The 24,613-nt window shown below is 38.2% G+C and overlaps 1 protein-coding gene across 1 annotated transcript in view; it reads right to left on the bottom strand.

The window, feature by feature from the left end:
* SPEF2 (sperm flagellar 2) overlaps positions 1-24,613 on the bottom strand; it is a 187,517-nt gene that overhangs the window by 54,922 nt on the left and 107,982 nt on the right. Inside the window, exons 24-29 of the mRNA XM_077760172.1 lie at positions 19,849-19,986; positions 15,302-15,453; positions 11,662-11,842; positions 4,472-4,619; positions 2,468-2,596; positions 1,214-1,352 (exon numbers count right to left, since the gene is read on the bottom strand). Of these exons, the coding sequence (XP_077616298.1) occupies positions 1,214-1,352; positions 2,468-2,596; positions 4,472-4,619; positions 11,662-11,842; positions 15,302-15,453; positions 19,849-19,986 (887 nt within the window). The remainder of the gene's footprint in view (positions 1-1,213; positions 1,353-2,467; positions 2,597-4,471; positions 4,620-11,661; positions 11,843-15,301; positions 15,454-19,848; positions 19,987-24,613) is intronic.

Here is a 24,613-nt window from a genome sequence, read left to right as displayed (position 1 = left end):
AAAAATCTTATAAAACTAGAAATAAATAGGATCTTTTAAAAGTTAATGTATAAAAAGTTATAAACATTCTTAAGTAAAATCGTAGATCTAATATGATCTTATATAATAGAAGAATATAATAGAAGAATATACTATGTTTATGGTTTAAAAGGCCCAATATAATTAATATGCTGGTTTCCTTCAAAGTGTTCTGTAATTTTAATAAAATTTCACTAAAAAAAAAAATAAGGTTACCAGGCTGAGGTGTGTGTGTGTGTGTTACTATATAGCACAACAGATATAAAAATCTAGGCTGAAGATTTTACTAGGGAACTTTCATTATGAGACAAGGATTGTAGAGAACAAACCATCACAACTATCTTTTAGATGGCAGTTCTTTTGGACAACACTTGACATTTGTATTCTATGTAGGTAGCAACTTCTAAACTTGCAGTAAATGTTGATTGCAAACTGTAGTGTTCACAGAATCTAGATCCAGTAGAAACCTCTGAAATAGTCTGGTTGGAGTCTTTCCTTTTATAGATGAAGGCCACAGGGCCCCAAGCAATTAGGCACGCTGCTAATTCGTGGACAAGGAAGGAGTCCCCATCTCTTGGATCATCAGGTCTCCTGTCTTTCAAGTTGAAGGCTATTTCTGCTTTGCTGAGCTGCTTTTCTAGGGAGAATTAGGAGAATGAAACTCTCTGCCCCTCACTAGGGATGAAAAGTCTGGAAAACCTTTGGAATTCAACAGCAAAGTAGAACTGGGTATTACCCTTACAAAGGAATCAGCCTAAGTGGTAAAACACCCCAGTGAATGACTTCTTAATCTCCCATTAATTGGCCTTGACTACTAACGAGTCTGGCATTAGAAAAATATGAAACATTACCTTATTTCTGATGAATATTTAAAAATGCATAATCTTACCTTGTAAACTAAGGTCCTGCTTGAGCAGTGTAAAAACCAAACTCAGAAATGATGTGCAAACTTGTATATTGCAATAGGACACTTTGATATGCAACTTACTGTTTGAAATGAGCCAATACAAATGCACATGTGATCCCCTAAAAGGTCAAAATTTCAATTTGTAAATGTAATACATTAATAAATGCCTAAAAATCTGCCTATTTTGGACTCCAGAAATTAAAAAAAATACACTTTAAAATACATTTCATTAAAATACATTAAAAATACACTTTCAAAATACATTTGAAAAGCCATGCAGTATATTACCTGGCCATTTCGTTCAAGTACCTCTCACCAAGCCACTTTTCCATGAGTTTATATACATCAACCACCTTTGTTACTAAATCTTCAAGGAAAGCCAATGCTTTCGTCTTTATCAGTTCAAGTCGGAACTGTGCGGCTATCTCTATTTAAAAAGAAAAATAAGGATTTTAAAATGTATACATGCATTTTTTAACCAACTGAATTCAGTTTTAAACCAATCATGCTTCAATTTGTGAAGATGTAGGTGCGCATTTAATATACGAGAATAGATAAGTAATACCTCATCTATGTCATTGAGGAAAAAAAATGTAATGTATGGGAGGGTCATTTGACAGTTTATTTAAACCAAAAGTATAAACTGAGATTTACATTTTATTGCACTTTAGAGCAATATACTCTTTGATAAATTGGAATGGGAAAACACAAACAGATAATTTCTGTATTTCAAAAAGAGGAAGGTACAAAGTCTCTTGGTCTCCCTACTTTAGCACCTTGGGAAGTCAAGGCCATTGTATTTTCTCAGCACTGGTAAAACTAGGGCAAAACCCATGTGTCTCAGGGCTTCTGGCTGCCCTGGCACACACCATCTATAGACATGTATTTTACTTCTGAAATAGTTTTTCCATCTTTCTTCTTTGCTTCTTCCACTGCCACTGGCCTAATTTGCTAAATTTCCTACTTTTTTTTTTTGAGGTCCATTTTGAGTTGCATTATACAACAAATGGAAGAGATGGAAGGAGAATATGTCTTGTAAAACCATTGCTATCTACAGAAAAGGAGGCTCTTGAACATAATTGATCGCTGACTGGCTCTTCTTTGGCCTCTGCTCCCAAGAACTCACTTTCAGGGCCTGTTAGCCTCCAGTTAGGGTTTAGTTTCCTAACAAGAGGCCTGAATTATTCCTAGCATATAAAGCCACCTATGTACATGGTCTTAAGTCTTCTTTCAACTTGTAAAATCACCCTGACTCTAACATACTCTTTTTGTTTCTATTCTTTGAGATTATTCTAATTATTTCTATTCTTTGAGATTCTAATCCCTCCCAAATTTTCTTTGTCTCTTTTTGAGATCCCACCAGACAATTATCGAACAGTCAAATCCAGCCATCATGTGGTTTTATGAAAACAACCAGCTAAACGTTGTACTTTTCAATTGCTTCGCTTTGTGTTCTACACAACTTGAGCCGGTCATGGGCTGTTGGCCCTACTGGTCTATTTTCCACTGAAAAGTATCATCTTGGTTCTTTTCAACTGCTACCTTCAAATTGCAGGGCAGCAAGGTGTTCTTCCTTGATTTTGAGCATCAGTTCGTTTTTCCTTTCCATTTCAGCAATCTGCTCTGGTGAAACTCTCACGGGTGTGACTTCTGCTGTCGACGGCGATTTACCTGAAAGGACAATGGAGAGTGCCGGCCTGCAAGCATGCACACGGCTACTTGGTTAAAATGAGGACGAAGTGAAACGTGTGAGTATGTAGTAAACCTCTTGTGATTTGCAAAGTACCAAGCTGAGCCCTGCCTGTTGAATTTGAAATACTGATCTTTCCTTGAGAATTCTTCAGGTGGCATCTAGGCTAGATGCAAATAAGAATGCACTTATTGTGCTTATTGTGCTAGATGCACTTGTGTAGCATCGTGGGAAAATGAAGTGTGCAGTGAGGGCAGACATGGTTCTAGATTCCAAAGAAGGTGTGATTCAGTCTGGGGACAGAAATTAGCAAACCACAACATAGCATGGATGCCATTAGCCACTTGCGGAAGTACCACTCCATACAAGGTACTAGTGTTAGCCAAGTGTTTCCCAGATCCTCGTCAAGAAAAGACCAGGGAATAACCTCCAGAAGATATGGCTGAAATGAGGCTCTTGGTCAAGTATCTGTAACCTACTTAACAATCTCTTCAGTAGTACTTAACTACAAGTACTTCAGTGATTACACAAGAGAATTAGAAAATAAATGTTTGTCAGCACTTGTCTGAGAATCTGCTCTTGCAAAATAGTAGTGTGTTTCTAGCTGCAGGCCCCATACATGTGATTCTAATCAGTATAGTAAATGTCTTGAAGGTCTGACCCCAATGCGCTCAAATCTTGTGAAGAGGAGATAATTGTAAACAAAGAAATGGTAATAAAATGCAATTGCAATAGTAGACGTGTGTATTAGGTTACAGGTGAACGAGTACTTAATCTGGATTTCTGTTTTATCATATGTAAAATTAAGGAACTGGACTCAGCCATTTATCCATTAAAGTAAATTTAAGCATGTCCATCAAGTGCTGTTTATTTCATTCATTTTTACCATCTGAGATGGACTAAGTGGTGTGTTTCTTATGCAGTGCTATTCTTCTCTCTGCTTCAAGGTCCCTCCGGCCTCCCCACATTCTCAGCACTTCATCTCACTCCTTCTCAGGGTTGCCTAAATGTACTCTGACTGGGAAGTGCTTCCCTACCCCTCAGATGGAGTACATGACTTCACTCTCAAGGTCACCTGTACCTCCCCAACTAAAGAACGATGACGGATCAAATGTCTGTCTCTGCTGGTAGACTAGATTTCCATCAGGGCAGAGACTGTGATTTTGTTTTTGTTCTTTAAGTTCTTCATGGCGTCTTTAGTACCCATCATAGCACGCTACTAGCAGGTGCCTCATAAGCATGTCATGTCATGAGCAACTGACTAGGGAGGTGACTTCTGCTCACGTGTTTCTGTCTCTTCCTCTTTTGCCCCACTCACCTTAAATATGTACGGGTGGAGATAGAGAGGAGGAGAATGTTGGTGGCAGAGTTTATCCCCAAGGTTGACAGGAGGTCTCTCCCAGCCCAAGTTTTCTCTCACCTCTGTTTTCCATCATGTCTCCAAGACGGAGATGAGGCAGGAGGCCTCCAGGAGAGAGGAACTTGTGTGCAGTAAACCAGAAACCTGAATTCAACCTGAAACCTACATCCACGTAATCACTTTTCACCTAATCTTGTCTCGGTTACTGCAGTCCCTTTGCACACACTTTTCAGATGACATGGTGTCATCTTGGAGTTCTTCTAGCATGTTCCAAACTGTTTTTGAGGTTTATTTTACCTTCGATACACTTGACTTTTTGGATAAACAGGTTAGGTGAGATAGGTACAAGGTATGATCAGCCAGCTAACACCACAGGAGCCTGGGTCTCGAAACTAAACCTAACAAATAGTAGCTTTAATGTGTCTGCTTAAATGTTTGTGTTCTACCAAGGAGAGGTGTAAGCATCTACAGTTTTGGATGCTAGAACCATGAATACCTTTTGCTTTTTTGTCTGCCTTTTTTTTCTTGGGTGGTTCCTTTTTGACTTTTTTATTTGTACTCATCTGAGGAGATTTTTCTTTTGTATCTGTTGGCTGGTTTTCCTTTTCTTCTTCCATGAGCCTCTGATGAATTTCAGCAGCCACCTGGTTGTATATGAGCAATATTTCAATTACTGCAATGCTTAGGAAATATGGTAACTGTTTGGATTTAGTCATCACTCAATTCCACTGAAGCCTCATTCTACTGCAAACAACCATGCCACGTACTCAATCTTTACGGAAAACACATTTCGGTGTCTGTGACAGCTCCATGGTTTTGCTTTTAAAAAGCTTCCTTTTTCATCTCAGACTCTATGGATTTAGCACCCACTCTTCTTCCAAGTTCCTGTTCAACTCAGGGCATTCCCTTATATCAATGTTTCTCTCCTTTTATTATTATTATTATTATTATCATTATTATTATTATTGACTCCCCTACAGAGTTCTACAGATGGATTTTCCTAATAGTCCTCCTCCATGAAATTTTAATATTGCAAAAGCATATCTATACATTTTATATATATTTGTGCTTTATACATAAAATGGGTGAGAATTTCTCATGCCCCCCGAACCAAGTTTTGGGAATGCATGTCCTGTATGAACTGGGCTCCCAGACACTTGGATGCTGGTCTTCCATTCTACTCCAACACTAGGCCTCATCCCAGGAGGTGCTCATGAGGATGACCTATCCTGCAGACTAGCCTCATCTCTGACCTCAGTTTCTTCCACCCGGGATATACTCAGCCTCCTGCCATCTTAGCAACCCTTCCTTTCACTTGCACAGGTGTCCTGTTTTGAGAGGTTAGTTTCGGGCCACCCCAGAGGACCCGAGGAAGGGGGAGGGTGGGGTGCTGTTGGGTCCCTTACACCTCTCCTCTGAGGCTCTGTGCTTCAAGTAGCAGGAAAACATTGTCTTGGGGACATGCCTGCAGTTTCAAAGGCCGGACCTTGTGAAGTGAATCCAGCTGCCCCTGGAAAGGTGAAGAGCTCTTAGGGGTATAGCCCTGAAAAAGGAGAGTGAAGCAAAGACTCCCAAAAGGGAGAAAGTAAACCTGCACATACCAAGGAGGCAGGAGCAACATATGGTTGAAAACCTTAAAATCTCAGTAAAGCAATTGGTGAAGAAATGGGGGTCATGACAATTTATTTATTTAAGTGCTTACTGTGTCTAAGCCTCACATTATCTGGGGAGGACCGGATGAGGGGCCAGGAGGAGAAGGAGGAAGTTGCTTGGAGGTGAATAGAAAGATGAATAAGACACAATCTCTCCCCTCAATGATGATTAGTCTTGGCAAGATACGCTAGCCAGTTCCTGCTCAGCCCAAATCCCTGCATACTTCCCACCCCAGGGCTCAGCATATAACTGTCCCCAACTGTTCTCTGAATGTGAAGTGTTGCCCAACCCTCCAAATGGGCTTTAAGAAGCTTTTAGCACCTGCTGTGCTCATAGAGGATGCCAAGGAAATGCTTATTAATAGATGGAATTTCTTCTAAAATAATCATATTCCACAGAATATACCCATAGCTTCTTTAAGATCTGTGGAGCCCTAGAGAAATAGTAAAAGGTTTCAGAGAACAAGCCATTTGTGTGTGTGTATATGTATGTGGTTTCATTCAGATGCCCTTAATCCATAAAAATTTATTTCACGATATCTACTGTACTTTCAAATTCTTGGTAAAGCTGAAAGCAGACTTGTTAACATCCCTCCACTAAATTGCAAGCAATTCATTTGTGAATTTGTTTTTGCAAAGCACAGTAAGTTAGCAATTTCCTTTAAAATTGGATTTTTCTCCTTCATAAAGAGTCTTGTGGTGGTGGTGGTGATGATGATGATGATAATTATCATCATCTGCATATTTTTGGTCCACTTCCCTCAAAGACCTCTGGGTCTCTTTCAAAAATTAACATAATTCACAATACATCCAGCAATCTACCTGTAAGCCTAAAGAAACTCTAGAAATAACGTCGTGACATTGTGGGTGTTAAATATGAATTGTTTCTTTGAAATCATTGCAAACCTGCTAATTAGAAGAATGTTTTTCTGAAAATTAACATAGCACACTAAATGGGTAGCTCTTGGTAAAATTGCTATGTAGAAAAAAATGCCCGTGTTAAAGTGTTCTTATTTCAGCTGTGTTAATCTCTGCTGGTACTATTTTCCCTGCAAGTTTGCCGAGTCATGTCTGTCTCACTTGAAATTTAAAATTCCCTTAAGGTCATGTAACATCAATGCCAAGAAAATCCATTAGAAACATCAAAGCAGGATTCAAATATAATTATTAGGAATACTAATTGGGTTGTAATTACTAAACTTTTCTCCTTTGCTTTCTATGTGGTTTTTTAAAGTCCACAAGGGGTCACCTGGGTGGCTTCTTTGTTTAATTGACCAACTTCAGCTCAGGTCATGATCTCATAGTTCATGGGTTTGAGCTCTGTGTCTGGCTCTGTGCTGACAGCTCAGAGCCTGGAGCCTGCTTGGGATCCTGTGTCTTCCTCTCTCTCTGCTCCTTACCCCTCACACTCTGTCTCTCAAAAATGAATGAACATTAAAAAAAATAGAATCCATAAGGAAAATAGTACAATTTTCAATAAATTTTTTAATGTCATGATCTATAATATTTGTAATTTCTAAAACACTTTTGTATATATTATTTCACCGGATCTTTCAGTCATTCAAGAGAGGAAAAGTGTGTGGAATGTCTCCCATGTTACAGATAAGGAACTGAAGACTGAGAGAGGCTAAGTGATTTCTGTAAAATCACACAACTTAATCAAGAGAGGTAGCTTGTGCTCTTTTTGCTGTATGATGCTCTTTCTAATAATGTAATATTTTACCAAGTCATTTCCCCTAGGCAATTCTAAGGGGATTTGTAAGACTTGTAAATTATGCTTACATAGCTCAATAAGAATAATAATTCATTTTTTTCTTGAACTCCTAGATCTGGTTTCCCCCTCTCTGGTGCTTGGTAGCTGTAATCTTGCAGTGATCACCATGGTCATTGCCATCATCATCAACAGTAACATCAGCATCATCGATATAGCAGCAGCCTCATGTCAGACTGTGCTGAGGGCTTAGTATCATATTGGATGTGGGCATGATGCTAGGTTTACGGTATATAAAAAGTTTTAGAATACAGGTTAAGTATTCAGAAAAACAACTAATGAGATAAAAATTACAAACAGTGACCTAGATAGTAAGAGCCAAATGCCTGGGGAGACAATATTGTTACAGGGATTGGAAAAGCACATGATGAGAGAAGGCAAGGCCTTCAAACAGGTAACCAACTAGTCAGGAATCAAAGCAGGAACTAGCTCTGAAGACTTATAGAAAGTATACAATTTAGGCAAATAGAAGGAAGGAGGAACATATTTTAGGAGAGAAAGAAGACATTAGCCAAGGCATTGAAATTGTTAATGCCCACGCAATATGTTGGAAGCAATATCTAGTTGGTTGGTGAGGTTTGATGAGTTGGTGCCAGCAAGATAGGGAGCTCTAAGCCTCTGAGACAAGGGTTAAGGATTCCATGGTGGCTACTGGAGGTCATCACACTTTCCTATTTTCCTCCCTGGTCAATAACGGAAGATCATTTCTGTAGCTTAAAAACATCATATGCTTAAAAAAATTAATTCTTTTCCTTTACATGGATCATCTTCCCTTTATAAAGTAGCCATCAAGATATTTGGGGTGTACATGTACCCTCTTAATATATACTTTCTGCTTGTATTGTTTCTTCTAAATCTTTTTCTGTTCCTTTTTTTTTTCTTATTTTGGATTGAATATTTTAAATTTATTCATTTTTTCCCCTATTTTAGTTTGGAAGTAACACACACTAATTCGCTGAGTGGCTACTCTAGGAATAACACCATGAATTACTGACTAAAAAAATATGTAGACTTTGATTAGTTAACAATTCATGGTATAATTCCTAGAGTAACCCTTAAGAGAACAGTAATAGAATGCAACTACTTCCAAAATTCAGTAGGGGGAAAAGAGCAAGCAAGAAAAAATAAAGGCTAAAAATGAGAGGATGAACAAAGAGATATATCATGTAAACAATATTTAAAAGTATAATTTCCAAGAAAACATTATAAAGAAGATTAACTCCTAGTAAGAAAAGGTTCAGTTCATCAGGCTTTTTTTTTTTTGAGTTTATTTATTTCTGAGAAAGGGAGAGGGAGAGAGAGAGAGAACACACAAGCAGGGGAGGGGCAGAGAGAAAGGGGGCAAAGGATTCAAAGTGGGCTCTGCACTGAGCAGAGTCCGATAGGGGGCTTGAACTCCTGAACCATGAGATCATGACCCAAGCCAAAGTCAGAAGCTTAACTGACTGAGCTGCCCAGGTGGCCCCAGGCCCAGATAGCTTCTTGAAGGCTACTAAACATTTCAAGAGGAAATAATTTCAAATTCCTCAAATTTTCCTAAAGAATAGAAAGAGAAGAAACATATCCTGACTTGATTTATGAGGCCATTATTACCTGAATGCTAAAGGCTGACAAGGCGAGAATGAGAAAGAAAAATTATAGAATTTTCTCACTCATGAACAAAGATTCAAAAATCCTAAGCAAAGTATTAGGAAGGCAAATCCAGCAATATGTAAGAAGGATGATGCTTCATTATAATGTTGGGCTTATTCCAGGGATGCAGCATAAGTCTAATATTAGGAAATTGACCAATATAATATTTCACATCAATAGAAAACAGAGAAAAGAATCATATGAGAATCTCAATAGATGTGGAAAAAGAATTTGTTAATACATTTATGAAAAACTCTCAAAGCTAGAAATGAAAAGAAACTTCCATACTCTGATAAGTAGTATCTAAAAATTCTATGGCCAACATTTTTGTAAATTTTGACAAGTTGATTTGAAATTTTATACAGAAAGGCAAAGATCCAAGAAGAGCCAAAGTTCAGTGGACAGATGACAAGGTAGGAAGATTTGCTCATTTTGCTCATTTAGATAAATAAAGGATATGACATTATGAGTTTTGAGTATGAAGATGGAAAAATAGAGTAACGCGACAGAACTAATTTATGATATAAGGTCACCTAGTTTATGACAAAGATGATACTGCAGTGAAATGTGGAAAGAATTTGGTATTATTTATGAAAACTGAAGTATTATGTATAGTATTATCTACTGACATTGAAATTAGCAAATACTCTTATATATCCAACAGTTGTGTGTGCATATGTGCGCCAGCGGACAACTACAAGAATGTTCATAGCAGGGGTATCCATAATGGCAACAACTGGGGGCACCTGGGTGGCTCAGTTGGTTAAATGTCAGACTTCAGTTCAGGTCATGATCTCACAGTTCGTGGGTTCGATCCCTGTGTTGGGCTGTGCTGACAGATAGCTCAGAGCCTGGAGCCTGTTTTGGATTCTGTGTCTCCCTCTCTCTCTGACCCTCCCTTGTTCACACACACTCTCTCTCTCAGAAATAAATAAAAAACATTAAAAAAAAATGGCAACAACTGGAAGCCCATATGTGCATTCGTAGCAGATTAGTTAAATAAACGGGGATAAGCTTATATAACGAAATAATATACAGCAAGAAAAATGAAGGGACTACATCTACATTCAGTAACATAGAATGAATCTCATAAATAATGTTGAGCGAAAGGAAACACAGAGAGACAAAAGGTAGGAGTTCATGTACTTAAAGCTCAAAAGCAAGCAAAGCTAAATGGTACAGTTAAGAAATACAGACTTGGGAGACAAAACTCTCTGAAAATCAAGGCAATGGTTAGCAAAAAGGGAGACAGAGGTTCCGTGTTGCAGGGATGAAGGGGGTTAGGATTGGGAAGGGGCACAAGAAGGACTTGGTAGGTGCGGACCGTTCCCATTTGCCAGTGTGTATTGTAGGTGCGTTCATCAAGGCATGCAGTTATAGGCCGTGCACTTTGTCAAAATCCACATTAAATTTTTTATAGAAGAAGCAAGATAATGACAGGAATCTACAATCACTTTTGAGAGGGAGAAACGAAAGAAGGAACAAAAGGAAGAGAGGGAGAAGAGAAAGGAAGCACTGAGGCTGCTCTGACATAAACCAGAGAAAAGAGCCCAGAGGCAGAGTGGCCAGAAAGGGACTCGGGAAACAGTCAGAAGCGTTGCCTCCTCGCTCTGAGATCCCGGGACAAGCTCCTCTTCTGCGGCTTTCACAGTGTCTTTTGGAAGGTGGATACTGCTTCTGGTATGGATAAGCTATTTCAAGGAAACTCAAAGAAGGCTCGGCACAGAATGAAAGCAGAACCACACTGGGCACTCAGGCCTGGAGGATGAGGGCACAGCAGCCATCCAAGCTGAACTCTGTGTGTTCTTTCTTTACAGGGCAAAGCTTCTACTTACATTTAAGTTATCTGGACACTTTCCCTTTGTGTTTGATCTGGTACAGGTTCCCTGCAGGCAGCGACTATCGTCCCTTCGCCTTCCAGTGAAGGTGGAAAGGACTGGAACTTTGAACCCATATGGTCCCAGGCTCAAATCTCCTCTTTGACACTTACCTGCTAAGTGATCTTGGCATAGTTTTTTAACCTTCCTGGATCCTTGTTTTTCCATGATAAAGAGGATAATACCCCATAGGTAATTTATATAAACTAGAGGCCTGCAGGCCAAATGTGTGTTTTGCTTGGCTCTGTAAAGTTTTACAAATTTAATGATTTCAAGTATGTTTAAATGAGTAGGTTTCACATACAAACTTTGACTTTCTGGCTTTTCTTGGAAAATTGGAAAATCTGGCCATACTGGGCCTCATTCTTGAATAGTAAAGTTGGTTAGGGTGGAGTAGCACACACTTCTTTAGAAGTACAATTTCCACTTGGCCACAGTCCTCACCCCCTCCCTATTGTATTATATTTGACCCATGTCGTTGACTTTTCCTGATTGGCCTTTTTGGGGTCTGCACTTGGAAAGTTGGCCCAGCCCAGAGAATAAACCACATGTTGGTTTGCTCCATTCTTGATCGTATATATTGACTGACTGAATTGTTTCAATTCTTATTTCTTTCAGAAAACAAAACAAAACAGTCTCTGAAAGTATAAAGTTATACAACATCGTGTAAATTTTCTACTCGTGGTATATTGTGAACATTGGTGCTTTATGAATGGGTTTTACTGAAAATGTGGTAACAGGAAGTGCTTATTACCATGTTAGATATCGCTAAAGAAGCTTGGTGCCAGGTGTCCATTAGCAACTTTTCATCTGCCTCAAAGTTCGACTCAACATTTTCCAGTGAGTAATCGATCTTGCCCTTCAGTACGGTTTTTGTTTTTGGTTTATACATAGCTGAATCCGGAGAAATGGATATGCGAGGAATTAGAGGAATTCTTTGAGAAACAAAGAAACAAAAAGGAAATAGTTTATGTAACAGAATTCTGTCTTTACGACCATGCTATTTTGGGGATTTTGTTGTCTTGCTTTAATCTCAATTTTCAAAGCTGTCCTGGAAGAACTCTTCAAATGAAGACTATAAAAGACTATATTCACATTTTAATAGTCTTATTAACAAGAGGAAACTAGGAACAAATAGTAACAAAACATAATCTGAGATCTCGGTAATCACTAAGAATCTCATAATCTGAGATTCTCAGTGATCACGAAGAGGGAAATTAAGCAATGGCAATTATGAAGAAGTGCAATTTTGAAATTTAACCAGGGAATAAACTTCTAACAAGGAACAAATCCATCATGCCCAAATAAAACTGGGCATCACTCATTTAAGACGACTAGTATCATTTGGCTTCCTGAAGTGGGCAGTTAAAAAGCAGGATATGACAGATGTGCGGTCTGCAAGGGGGAATCCTGTGGAGGTAACAAGGTTTTGGTAGTGGGTGGGGATGATATCCAACAAACCTCCCTAGTTTAGCGTATGGATGGTGACGGCTTTCTCTTTGTAAAATGCTGTAAGAAAACAGGGTTAAGCTCTCCTTCTCCCTTCTTTCAGCCATATTGCTGCCCCTATGCGGATGCCCCTGGGAACATTCTATCCCCGAATGACTCCCAAATCACAAAGGCTGAGAGAAGCAGGTAGAGATCCCCAGAGCAGAATGCTTATTATGACTGGGACACACCTTGGTGACAAAAAGTGCAAAGAGCCCTCAGCTTGGGCATAGAATGGGGACAGAGAAGCTCCAGGGATGCTTTTGCTGAAACCTGAGGAGTTAGGAGCTGTAATAGGAACAAGCATTTGCTTCGGCAGACTCAAGCTGCTGGGGAACACAGTGTTGAACCAGAAGGCTGGTTGTGAACTTCAGTAAACAATTAGTGTGGTCTTGTTTTTAAGCATTAGATGTGGTTTCTTCAACTTGTTTCTTTCATTATTATGGTACTTGGAATTCTGAGAGTGTACTGTGCCTATAAAGGTAGTGTGCTAAGGTTCTTCCATGCAGTATACATCCACCCACAAGGACAATTTACATTTTAACAATCAAGTAATGCTAAATCTCAGTCACCAAGACACTGAAATTCATGTGTCCAACAAGTTAAGGTAAAAGTTGTGTGATCATCTCTAAATGTTTAATATCGTCCAACATGTATTTCCTAATACCTTGCTTTGGAGGACAGCAGTGGTGACATATAATTTAGAAATAAAATTTGGGGTTAGAATTCATTTACTGGAAAAAATTCTCATCTAGTTAGCTCTGTCACTATCAATAGATACAAATTGGGGCTCCTTTCTGAAGCTCCTTTTCTTGGATAATACAGATATTAGACTACTACTATTACCAGTTACTAATTCTTAGTAACTACTAATTATTAGTTACTAGTCAATTATTAGTTATGTTGTTGTTATTTTTGTTATAGGAATAAAATAGGCAGTTCTGTGAAAATACTCAACAGTGTGCTTGTTTCCCTTATATATGTTAAAGAGACTGTAGTTGATTGGTTGATTGGTTGTTAACATTGATTGAGAGTTTTAGTAGATACTCATAGCAGTGATTTGAGGTTGAGATTGGTGCAGAGCTGTTTTGCAGAAAATAAGAACTGCCTGTTCTTTTGCCTGTTTTATTCTGCTAACCAACTTTAATAGCTTCCCCAATGTGCCTAACTTGCTATTTTGTGCTAAGAACAGAATGCACTGCTACTGTAGACATTGGAACTTGGCCTCTTTTAATGTCTCTGATGGTTCATATTGCCTGTGGAATTTTTTATTGTTGGATTTTCAAAGTTCTCTTTCAGCAGCTTGCTGAGTTACACATTTCTCTTGTGTTTGTACCAAGAAGAAGGTACAAATTTTCCTTCTTGTATTTTCTTGCTTACAGATGGGAATCATTGGGACATGGTGGGATTAGATGGAGGAAATCTAGGGAGAAGAAATGGGTCTCAGATCTCATGTATAACCAGATTGTGTTCAGGTCATCTCAAATCCTTCTTGATACATGGGATGATAAAACAAAGCAAGAACATGAAATACTTATAATTAAAATAGTGCATGTAAGTTATTGTCATAATATACAAGAAAAATAGTCACCACTTATAATTGAGATTATCGAGACTAGATCTCTAGTCTTCTGATTCCCAAATGTGGTACTCAGTGCTCTGAGGATTTCATTTTTTTGTAATTTTAACAACCTTACTTTATAGATAAGGAAACCAAGGCTTAAGAGAGTTGGGGTGACTTTCCTCCCAAAGAAATTGTTTTAATTTACTCACATAGTAAATAATAGACCCAGGATTGAAACCGTATCTGTCTGTCTTCAAAACATATTCACTATACCATATTTAGTCTGTGCAAATGTACTTCCCGCATTAAGTTGAGCAAGCTGATAAAGTACACATAGTGTACTTTCCAGCTACAAAACATATCATATCCTTGGAGATCTAAATTTAATGTTCAGCTTGTATATTATTCTTAAAATCTAACTTTTTTCCCCTTTCTTCATATTTATTGATTCTTGTTTTCTCATGACCTCCTTATGGGTCATGAGAAAATATTACCTTAATTCTTAATGCTATTTTATTAGTTTATTTTTAATCATTTAATTTTAAGTATTTTTAATTTTATATTTGTAACTTTAATTCATTTTAATTCTTACTTTTTGCACATTTAATATTTTATAGTTGAGGCCCACATAGGATTGCTACTACTCCCACCCCCTATTTCTTAAAAACATTTTTCTATTTGCTCATTGCTTCTCTGGGTTTGGGATCTTGCCCTCTCCTGCCCTCACTCACAGAGTCTATAAAAGCAATTATTTACAAACTTTTGTATTGCACAGGAGTGTTTGGTTGAAAATATAAATTTTTATTTTCTTGTTCTAGACGGAATCTGATGTTAGACTGTTGACAAGTCTTTCAGTCTCATGAAGTCATAATCACATATGACTGAACCTTCACTGTTTCTCAATTTGTTTACCTGTAAAAGAAGACTCATAAGCCCTTTCATTTTCATTTACATGTCACACACACACACACACACACACACACATACAAGGTCCTTGGAACCTTTCCTAAAAGTGGTAGAGATTTATGATTCCTTACTGAAAACCCTTGGGCCAAAATTTTTTCAGAATTGAAAATCTATATATACTATCCCAAGCAGAGTCAATCAGAAGCATCTCATAATAAAACACACTATACTTCTGCAGCAAAGTGAGTAAATAGTCACCATAATTTGGATGATAATGCATATCAATAGCTTAAGTGGAAGTTAGAAAATTTTTCAGAGCTTCTTTGGATTTTGGATGTGCAGATACAGGAGTGTGGTTTTTATAAGCAGTATTCAACTTAAAATCACAAATTTTTAGTTCAAACCAAGTATAGTGCAACATGATAGCTTGCCTTACCTATGTTGGGTTTCCAAAGCCTCTCTACTATCCAGTTGGACCAATGGGACTCGAGTAAATCTCTTATTGTCATCGATTGGGATTTTGCCTTCCATTCCCCTATAATAATCTTGAAGGAGTCTCTTTGTATCTTCAAAACGGTTCAGTTCTGCCTTTAATAGCAAATATGACTGTCAATACCCGAGAAAGAACAAATGATCTGTACATATTTCCCATATAAGTTCTGTAAGCACTATTTTAAAATATTTCAGTTGAAATCAATTTTCTGGAAATTAAGAAAGAGAATAGGCTATAAGGGTATATCTAAAATTTCATTAAAAAATAAAGATAACTGGTGCCTGTGTTCTCTGTACTCATTGATTATGATTCCATTTAACAAGATGGTATTTCTAAGCCTCTTGATATTGGGACAAAACATTACAGTACGTATGATGCCGGAAGTAGTGTATACTCTTCATTATTTTGATATTAAGAATTCCTGTGTACTGTATATTCAATCAACCAATACATTACCAAATATATGAATGTCTTCTACCAGAGGTAACAAATTAGTTGATTTGGAAGATGCCAAAAATAGGATAAATACTATACAGATACAGATACAAATACAAAAATTTGAAGTATAAAGTAAGAGACTAGGCTTTGGTCCTCTACGACTATGGAACATAGTCGTGGAAAAATGACAAGGGAAGGCAAAGTGGTAATGGATAGTTCCCTCTTCACAGTTTCTATTCTTTTTCAGTATGTGTGGTAGGGAGATCATTCCTTCATGCTCACAGCAAAACCCATCTGTTGACTTTGCCAGGACTGCCTTGAGCAAAATGGAGAACACCAAGGAGTTGGTGATAAGTTGAGCATCAGTTATTCACAAGGGACTCCCTGCCAGCCAGGCCGTTTCCCTTTGCAGTAATGAGGAAATGCATGCACAGTGAGTGTCCAACACACAAGTGTAGACCATGAGTTTTCCAGCACATTTTCCCATTATATGTCAGAGCAGTTGGCATATCCATGCTCCTCTTTGGTAGTGTAAACATGACACCCAGACTGTGCTCTGGGTAGTGGGGGCTACTTAAACCAGTACCGGAGGGCCCAAAGATTGAAGCTCTTCTGCAGAAGTATTTCATGATACGTAGTTAATTATAGAAACCATCTTTTCCAAAAAGAACAAAACCGACCTAGTGTTCAAAGCCCTTATCTGAACCTAACCCAAGGATATTCATGAATATTTGTCAAGTAATTGATGTTGCCATTTATCTCATTAAACATTAAGACATAGTTTCGTACTGCCATATTCACAGTTTAGAATAAATAAATGCTTTCACACTGTTGTCTACAACAGAAGACAAAAACAGTTTCAATATGTCTGTTTTTGATACCAAAAAGGATGAATCAAACTGTTCCTGAAAAGCTGTCATGCACGTTATTAAACTTTTCCAGGCAAATGACTAAAACAGGAAGAAGTTCACTTGGTTATAGTGAATCTATATTATAAAATAAAATTCCTATTGGGGCATCTGGGTGGCTCAGTTGGTTAAGCGTCCCACTTCAGCCCAGGTCATGATCTTGCTGTCTGTGAGATCAAGCCCTGTGTTGGGCTCTGTGCTGACAGCTCAGAGCCTGGAGCTTGTTTTGGATTCTGTGTTTCCCTCTCTCTCTGTCCCTCCCCCACTCGTGCTCTGTCTCTCTTGATCTCAAAATAAATAAAACATAAAAAAATTTAAAATAAAATTACTATTCATATATTTTTAAAATTATAGAGTATGTGTTAAATATTTGGATTTTAAATATAAAAGTACATTTAATTAATTTTTCAAACTAGTATTTTGAAGTGATTAAGGAAACTAAATATTTTTCTTTTCTTGCATAACAACCAAATTAAGTTTTAAAATATTCATATATGGACAAATCTCACAGTGTGATAAGTGTTTGCATTTGTCATGCTGAGAGACAGAATTCTAGTTGTGAAGAGAATGCTAGAAAATCATCTAGCATAAAATTTATTGTGTAGAAAATTTGTTCTGTAGGCTTTTAATGCTGGAGATAAAAACAAACAAAAACTTTACAATGTTGCATAGTTTCAGAAATCCTGGGTTAACTTATCAAAAAGTTTCTTTATGGCAGGCTACCTTGATGTCCTACTATGTCAATATGCTTGTCAATCTCCCAGGGGGAGGGAAGCATAGAGTATGCAGTATTTCCCAATCTCATTTCATTGGTGAGTCCTTTTTCTGTGAACCATTGTGTAAAACTAGTGTTCCATGGAACCCACTTTGGGAAATGCTTATCTAGTTGTTTGTTACCCAGTACTGCAGGCCCTTGAAGACTTTCTCAAGGATTCTTTCCCTTAGCCCTCCACAAACATGTGCAAACATCTGCTTAATGAGTTTCCAGGACCAGCAGCTCAGCTGCTTCCAAAGTCTGTTATTTGATGGACAGTTGTAATCATTAGGCTCTTTCTTCATTTATCGAACTGAAATCCACTTCCTGAAATTTCCATCTTTGGTTTTTATCAGAATCCTATAGATCCAGGGCAGAATGAGGTTCCTTCCGGTTCCACGTGGCAGGCCTTCATCTGAACAACGTTGATGATACAGCCATAGTTAGGAGCCCCGGCTCGGGAGTTAGGCTTCCTTGGTTCTAATCCCTGCTCTCTCACTTACTGATTGTGTGCCACCAGACAAATCAATTCACTTACGTCGGCCTCAGTTTCCTCATCTGTGAAACAAGGATTATAACAGAAGTTTACAGCATAGGGTTGTTGTGAACGTTTAATGCAACCTGTGTGAAAGTCCGTAGAGCAGTGCTTGGCATGTACAGAGTAAAGAGTAAGGAATCGCTTCTTGGCCTTTTGGCTAAGATCAAGTGCAGAGTAAAGAGTAAGCAATTAATAAACAGCAGCTTTTATTTACTGTCCTTTCCTTTATCTTCTTTCCTCCTAGTTTGTTTTAAAAATGGATTCAGCTTAGGATGAGAGCCTTAATTCTAGGTATTGCTGAGACATAAGTCATACTATTCCTGCAAGAGGCACCTACTGCTGGGGCTAATGAGAAGTGATTCACAAAGATTCTCTCTTCCCTTTGCCTTCACTACTGGGTTTCAGTTATTTCCTCCACAAGTTTCTGATTCACTGTTCCAATAGCCAATCTCTGCTTGCCCAAACAGGAGTCCCAGGAATGTTACCCGAGGTGACTTAGGCTGCTTGGGTGGCTCACTTTAATCCTTTGTACAACCCTCGCCTGGATCCCAAAGCTTATATATAGTCAGTGAGGCTGCTCTTGCATCTCAGGTTTCTGCTGACTTTTCAGGCCTCCTATGGTCCCAGCTGCCTCTGCATCTTGGGCTTGACCCTCTGAAGGTTGGAAATATCAGCATTCATCGTCTTTTGTTAAATGAACATTTATTGAACACCTACTGTGTGCTAGCTCAGATTGTTAGCTAAATATTCTCCTCTCCTGCAATATCTTCTCATGTGAATCAGTCAGTTGAAGACTAAAAATGTATCCTTTACCATTCTCTACCCTCACCACTATTCTATTAGGATACAGTACTCTTATAGACACAGCTTACTATTTCCCTCAGTGTGGCTAGACTGTAGATAGTCTTCTTCCTAAGTCTTGGCTCCTGACATCCCTTTTCTTATTTACTTTAGAAAACTTGTCATTGTAAATCCTTGCTTTGTCCATTTGATGTATAAATCTTTTAAAAAGCTTCTTGCCAGTTTTAGAACCTAAAACTGTCTTTCCCAAGTATCTGGGTACTAACCCTTTGCGATGTTAAGCATCAGGGAAGACAGTGCCCCTATCTGCTGGTTCCTCTGGGAATGGAGGAGCCTTGCTCCCAGTAGTAAAACTACCTTCTGTGGAGAAGGTAGGAGAAAGTTTACTTTCCCTTTAGGCAAGGCCAGTCAGCAAGCACAGACGGTTTCTGTCTTGGGGACTACACCCTGGCTCTCAAACTCTCTCTAGTTCTTCCTCTTGGAAATCCTGAGTATCCAGGCTTGGTCTGTGCTCTCTCTCCCATTGTTGACAACAGTCTTGGAATAAGAGCAAAGTCTAACTTCTCATCTTGTCCAGTGCAATTTTTTATTTAATAGGTTGCAAATATAATTTGATGAGGTTGTTCTGGTGAATGGTATTTTTTTTCAATCTTGACAAATTTTTTTTTCTGGAATCGAATGCCTGTTGACATTGACCTCGTCCACGCTCCGTGGCAGGGCTGCTGTCTTGGGCTTCTGCTTGCCACTCTGGGTGTCCGCAGTGAAGGCTGACAAGGTAACAACCAGAAGAGACACCGTCTCTCCTGCTGCTCTCCACCTTTCTAGGCTGGTCAGTGGTTGCTTGGGATGCTCCCAGTTCTGATGCTTGTTGAGCCTGGGGCCAAAATGATTTATTTCAGCTAACTTCTTCAGCAAGTTGGAACTCAGGCCAGCCAGTGTGCTGTGAGTAAAGTGAGCCTGAATGGGCTCCTCATGCTTCCAAAGGAACTGTAAAGGAAGGGACAGGACATAGCTGTGGAAACGAGTCTGTGTCATTGACGGCCACTCTTACCTGCATCAGTGAGAAGAAATGGTTCATCGTGATTCCGATGGAGTCCTGCAACCAGCTCTCGTTAATGATATCCTGACGTTCCTGCTCTGCCTCTTCCTTCCGGGCATCACAGATGTCCCACAGGCGGTCTCGTAAATCCTGAACAGAAAGAGGCATCGCTGTTACGCTTTAGGATCGTGGCTCAAATTACCTCAGTGTAATAAAACTAGAATCTTTTGCCTGTTTAAAAAATATCTCCAAAGAAAATTAGACCCAATGCACTCATGTGTTTTACTTCTTCATTCAACTAATATTTATTTTGCTTCTACTCTATGCCAGGCCCTTACTTTGTCAGACCAGCTCACCAAATCACATGCCCATGTCTAGCACAAACCCACTGCGTTTCACTTTATTCACGGATGGCTATGTGTTATGTAGTATTCTAATCCTTTCACAGAAAATCTGCTTAGTTGAAAAACTCCTTTCAGGGAATTTGGGGGGAAATGACATATTGTTGGAGGAAGAAATATGCAGCTGTATTTAATCCAAGGGCACTGGCTTGTTCATTAGTTATGAGTGGAACATGTCATTCGCCAAGAAGTGCTGTCTGAGCTTAATAGGATTGTTCAAAAATCCTATTTTTTTAGTTTTTACTAAAGAGCTAGCAGAAAAAAAAAACAATCTTTTCAAGATCTCAGGTCTGCCGTTTATATAAAAAAAACTAACGATCGTTACCATGTGCTGAGATTTTTTTTTTTTTTACAAATAGTTTATTGTCAAATTAGTTTCCACATAACACCCAGTGCTCATCCCAACAAGGGCCTCCCTCCATGCCCATCCCCCCTCCCCCCAACATCCATCAGTCCTCAGTTTTTGTCAGCATTCAAGAGTCTCTCATGGTTTGCCTCTCTCCCTCTCCCCCACCATTTCCCCCCTTCTTCTCCCCCTTGTTCCTCAGTTAAGTTCCTCCTAATCCTCCTATATGTGCAAACATATGATATTTGTCCTTCTCTGCCTGACTTATTTCGCTCATGTGCTGAGATCTTTCTATATGTGTCAGGGTGTCAGGATATGTCACTGTACTTATACCAACTCATTTAATGCCTTGCAACAATCTGAGGTACTATTATTATCTTCATTTTGCAGATGAGTCACAGAAAGGTTATTTTCCTAATGTCACACAATGAATAAGTGGTAGATTCAAGATAGGAGCCTGTGTGTGTTGGGTAATACACACTGGTATTTCAGGTCTCAGTTACCTTGTCTGAAACTTACCTTTTGGATGTGCAATATAGAATAAATTATTTTATGTATATAAAGCACTTAGCATAGTATTTAGCATACAATAATCACTCAGTTAATAAAAACTATTATAATCTTATAAGAATATAATATTATTCATAGCAATAAAATCTGTTTAACAAAATATAGTGCTAATGAAATATATGCAGTCAATTAAAATGTGAGTTTTCATACTAATAATTTATTGAACATTACTACGTATTGGGCATTGTGTTAGGTGCTTTACATTGATTACTTCGCTAATCCCCACAATAACCAGGAGGTAAGTTCTGGTGAGTAAATGGATGCCCATGGCGCTTAAGTCACTTGGCTCTGATTTCAATGTGGGAGAGTCAGGAATCTTAATGCAGTTTGATTACAGTGCCCACAGTGGGTTTTATTTCTGTGATACTATTTCACTGGAACAATTAACATATTGGTTTGTTACCTTCAGGGAACTGCATCTAAAATGAAAATATCACAGCCATTTTTATAGCCATATTCTAAGTGTCAGAAAAATGCACCTTTATTTTAGGTATCTCCATGGTTGCCGGGAGCCGCACCAGCCTCTCTGGATGGCAATCACAGCAAGGAAGTGACAATGTTTGCAGCTCCTGCCATAAGAACTGAAAACTGGTATCTCCTTCTGCTACTATTGGTTCATGTTGGATATAAGCCTACTGGTATTGACCAGGCCTCACAATATTCCATATCAGACCCATATTCTGAATATAGATACCTCATAAGGAAAAGCATATTCCTGCCTTTACAAAAGAGATTTTAGATGAAAGCTCTATGGGTGATTGTCAAAAGGCTCTTCCTATGGGCCGAGACTTAGGGGGTTAAGAACACAAGAATTACAATTGAACCTGGCCCTGAAACCAAGGGCCTATTTTGGGGTTAAGAGCAAAACATAGTTACCACATATATCTTCGCTAATTGGTGAAACATAACAGTCCCTTCCTCAAGGCCTACTTTCCACAAACACCCTCTCTTACACTGGCAGCTGAGATGAGGATAGAGACGAGAAGCTAAAACATAACCCGGGGGCAAAAGACTGACCCATTCAGGGCCCCCATGATAGTCTCCACAAACAAACCAATTCAGAAACATTCATCCTCTTGAGAGCCAGACAAAATACTCCTAACTTATCTATATACAATTTGGCCTATATGTTATCCTATTTTTCACTAAGAACATTCTGTTATTTCCTTGGTCAGAATAATTCTGTAATTGATATCACAAAAGGCCTCCCATTGTAAGAAATTCCTTTCTCTGACTTCATGTTGTTGCTGAACCTTTAAATAAAGACACCAAAACCGACAGGACAGAGATGCCTGCCTGGTGATCAGAAAGAATCTCGGGGCTCTCTCACTCTCCCTCTCACGCCGACACCGTCCATCCTTCAGGGACTGCTGGACCTGCCGGAGCCGGCTCGGCCTCCAGCACATGGTCTTTCCACAGATACTCTGTCTGACATTCAGTGAGTACTGGCTTGTGTTTACCAGGCATTTATACGTTTTTGAGAGTTAGAAGAGTTCCCTTGTTGCTCCTGCCTCACTATGAGGCCTTGGAAAGTACTAGCATCTGTGTGGCTCAGGTTTCTGATGGAAAGTTGCAATAGGAGAACCTTTCCATTAACCTTTTAGAATTGGAATGAAATAAGCCAAGAACAAGGAAATTTACCAAGCGTACAGGGGGTTTGGACTTACCCAGAGGCATGGCTGTTTTTCATATTTTATTTGGCAAGAATTAGGAAATTATTAAATATTCCTTAATAATCATAGGTGGATTGTATATAAGAAAAACATATGGCTATTCACTGTGAAGGTTATGTAGACAAAAATCATTAAAAACGAACACTTTTACAAAATTTTTATGAATTTGACCCTGATATGCCCTGGTGATGGCCAACTTTTGTTGAATTTAATGGAGTTCTCTGTGCTTTGTGCATTTTGATGTCTCTGTCCTTCCTCAGATTAGGGAAGTTTTCAGCTATAATTTGCTCAAATAAAACTTCTTGCCTTCAAATGGACCTTCTCTTCAACTTCTGGGACTCCTACTATATGATTATTACTCTGTTTTAAGAGGTAATGGAGTTTCCGAAGTCTACCTTCATGATCCATTACCTTTGTTTCCCTCTTCTTTTCAGCTTCATCATTTTCCATAATTTTATCCTCTGTATCACTCCTCTCTGTCCTCACTGTCTTGGCATCCATTCAGGTTTGCATCTTGGTTATAGCATTTTTAATTTTGGCTTAACTGGATTTTCACCCTTTTATCTCTGAAGTAAGGGATTCTCAAATGTCTTCTATGCTTTTTTTTCAAGCCCAGCTAGAGTTCTTATAATTGTTGTTTTAAATTCTGGTTCAGACACCTTACTTATATCTGTATTGATTAAATCCCTGGCCGTCATTTCTTCCTGTTCTTTCTTTTGGGTGTGAATTCCCCTGTCTCGCCGTTTTGGCGATAATAAATAAATAAATAAAATTAAATACATAAATAGTAATAAAATAAAATAAAAATTAATACATTAAAAAATAAAAGAAGCTACATTTTTTGGTTGGCTTTGGTTCTGTTTTAGTCTGCTTCTTAAGAGAAGCTGCCATACTATTTAACTGTAGCTGGGAAATCCAGGTATATGCTTTAAACCGNTTTTTTTTTTTTTTAGAAAATTTCCCAAGGTAACAATTAAGATGTGGTAAATATTTTGCTAGATGAAATTTTACTGTATAATTTTCTATGATAAAAAGTTCATAGTCAACACATACTGGTTAATGAAATGGTGACTAAGGATAGAACTTTGTTAAATTATGATATAGTTCATTAATGAAATATCTTTTAGATGTAAGAATGATGAGATAAATAAATTTTTATTGAGAAAGAAAACATGTTCTATTGTTGAATAAGAATGTTACAAATCAGTATCTTCATTGCAGTCTTATTTTTTTTTTTTTTTTNTACAAAGCTGGTAAAAAATGGTTAACTATTGACAATGGGATTATGGATTTGTCATTTTAAATTTTGTTTCTCTTTAATATCTAATGTATCTACAATAAGCATATGGTACTTTTGGAATTAGAAAAAAATCTCACTTAAGGTACTGAAAATTTAAAAGCCTTCTCATTCTACCAACAATTACTTGGCTGATATGGAAAGAAGTATACAGGAGGGCTGGTGTTAGGATTAAGGAGGAAAGAGATAGAAGAAGCAGGTATATTTTAGGATTTTTATACCTATTAATTATTGCTTGAGGAATGTCTAAGAAAAGGTAAAATACTTCAGTTTTACTAGAACATTTGTTAATTCAATACCTTTTGTATTAAACTCTCCAGTACCCTGGTCATCCAAATCACTATAATGTCTTCATTTAATTTCAAAACTTTCCTATTGGTTTCCCACTTAGTCTTCCTGCTGCTTTTACTCCACTATAGATCCTTTTAAATACCAGAAGCCAAGGTTTCAATTCTCATTCAAACAAATATCAGTATCCTAACAATGACCT

Source organism: Crocuta crocuta, unplaced genomic scaffold, assembly GCF_008692635.1.
Source record: "Crocuta crocuta isolate KB4526 unplaced genomic scaffold, BGI_CrCroc_1.0 scaffold150, whole genome shotgun sequence".
NCBI lineage: Eukaryota > Metazoa > Chordata > Mammalia > Carnivora > Hyaenidae > Crocuta > Crocuta crocuta.
The sequence above is the reverse complement of the archived record's forward strand: the minus strand, read 5'-3'. Positions and strand labels throughout refer to the sequence as shown.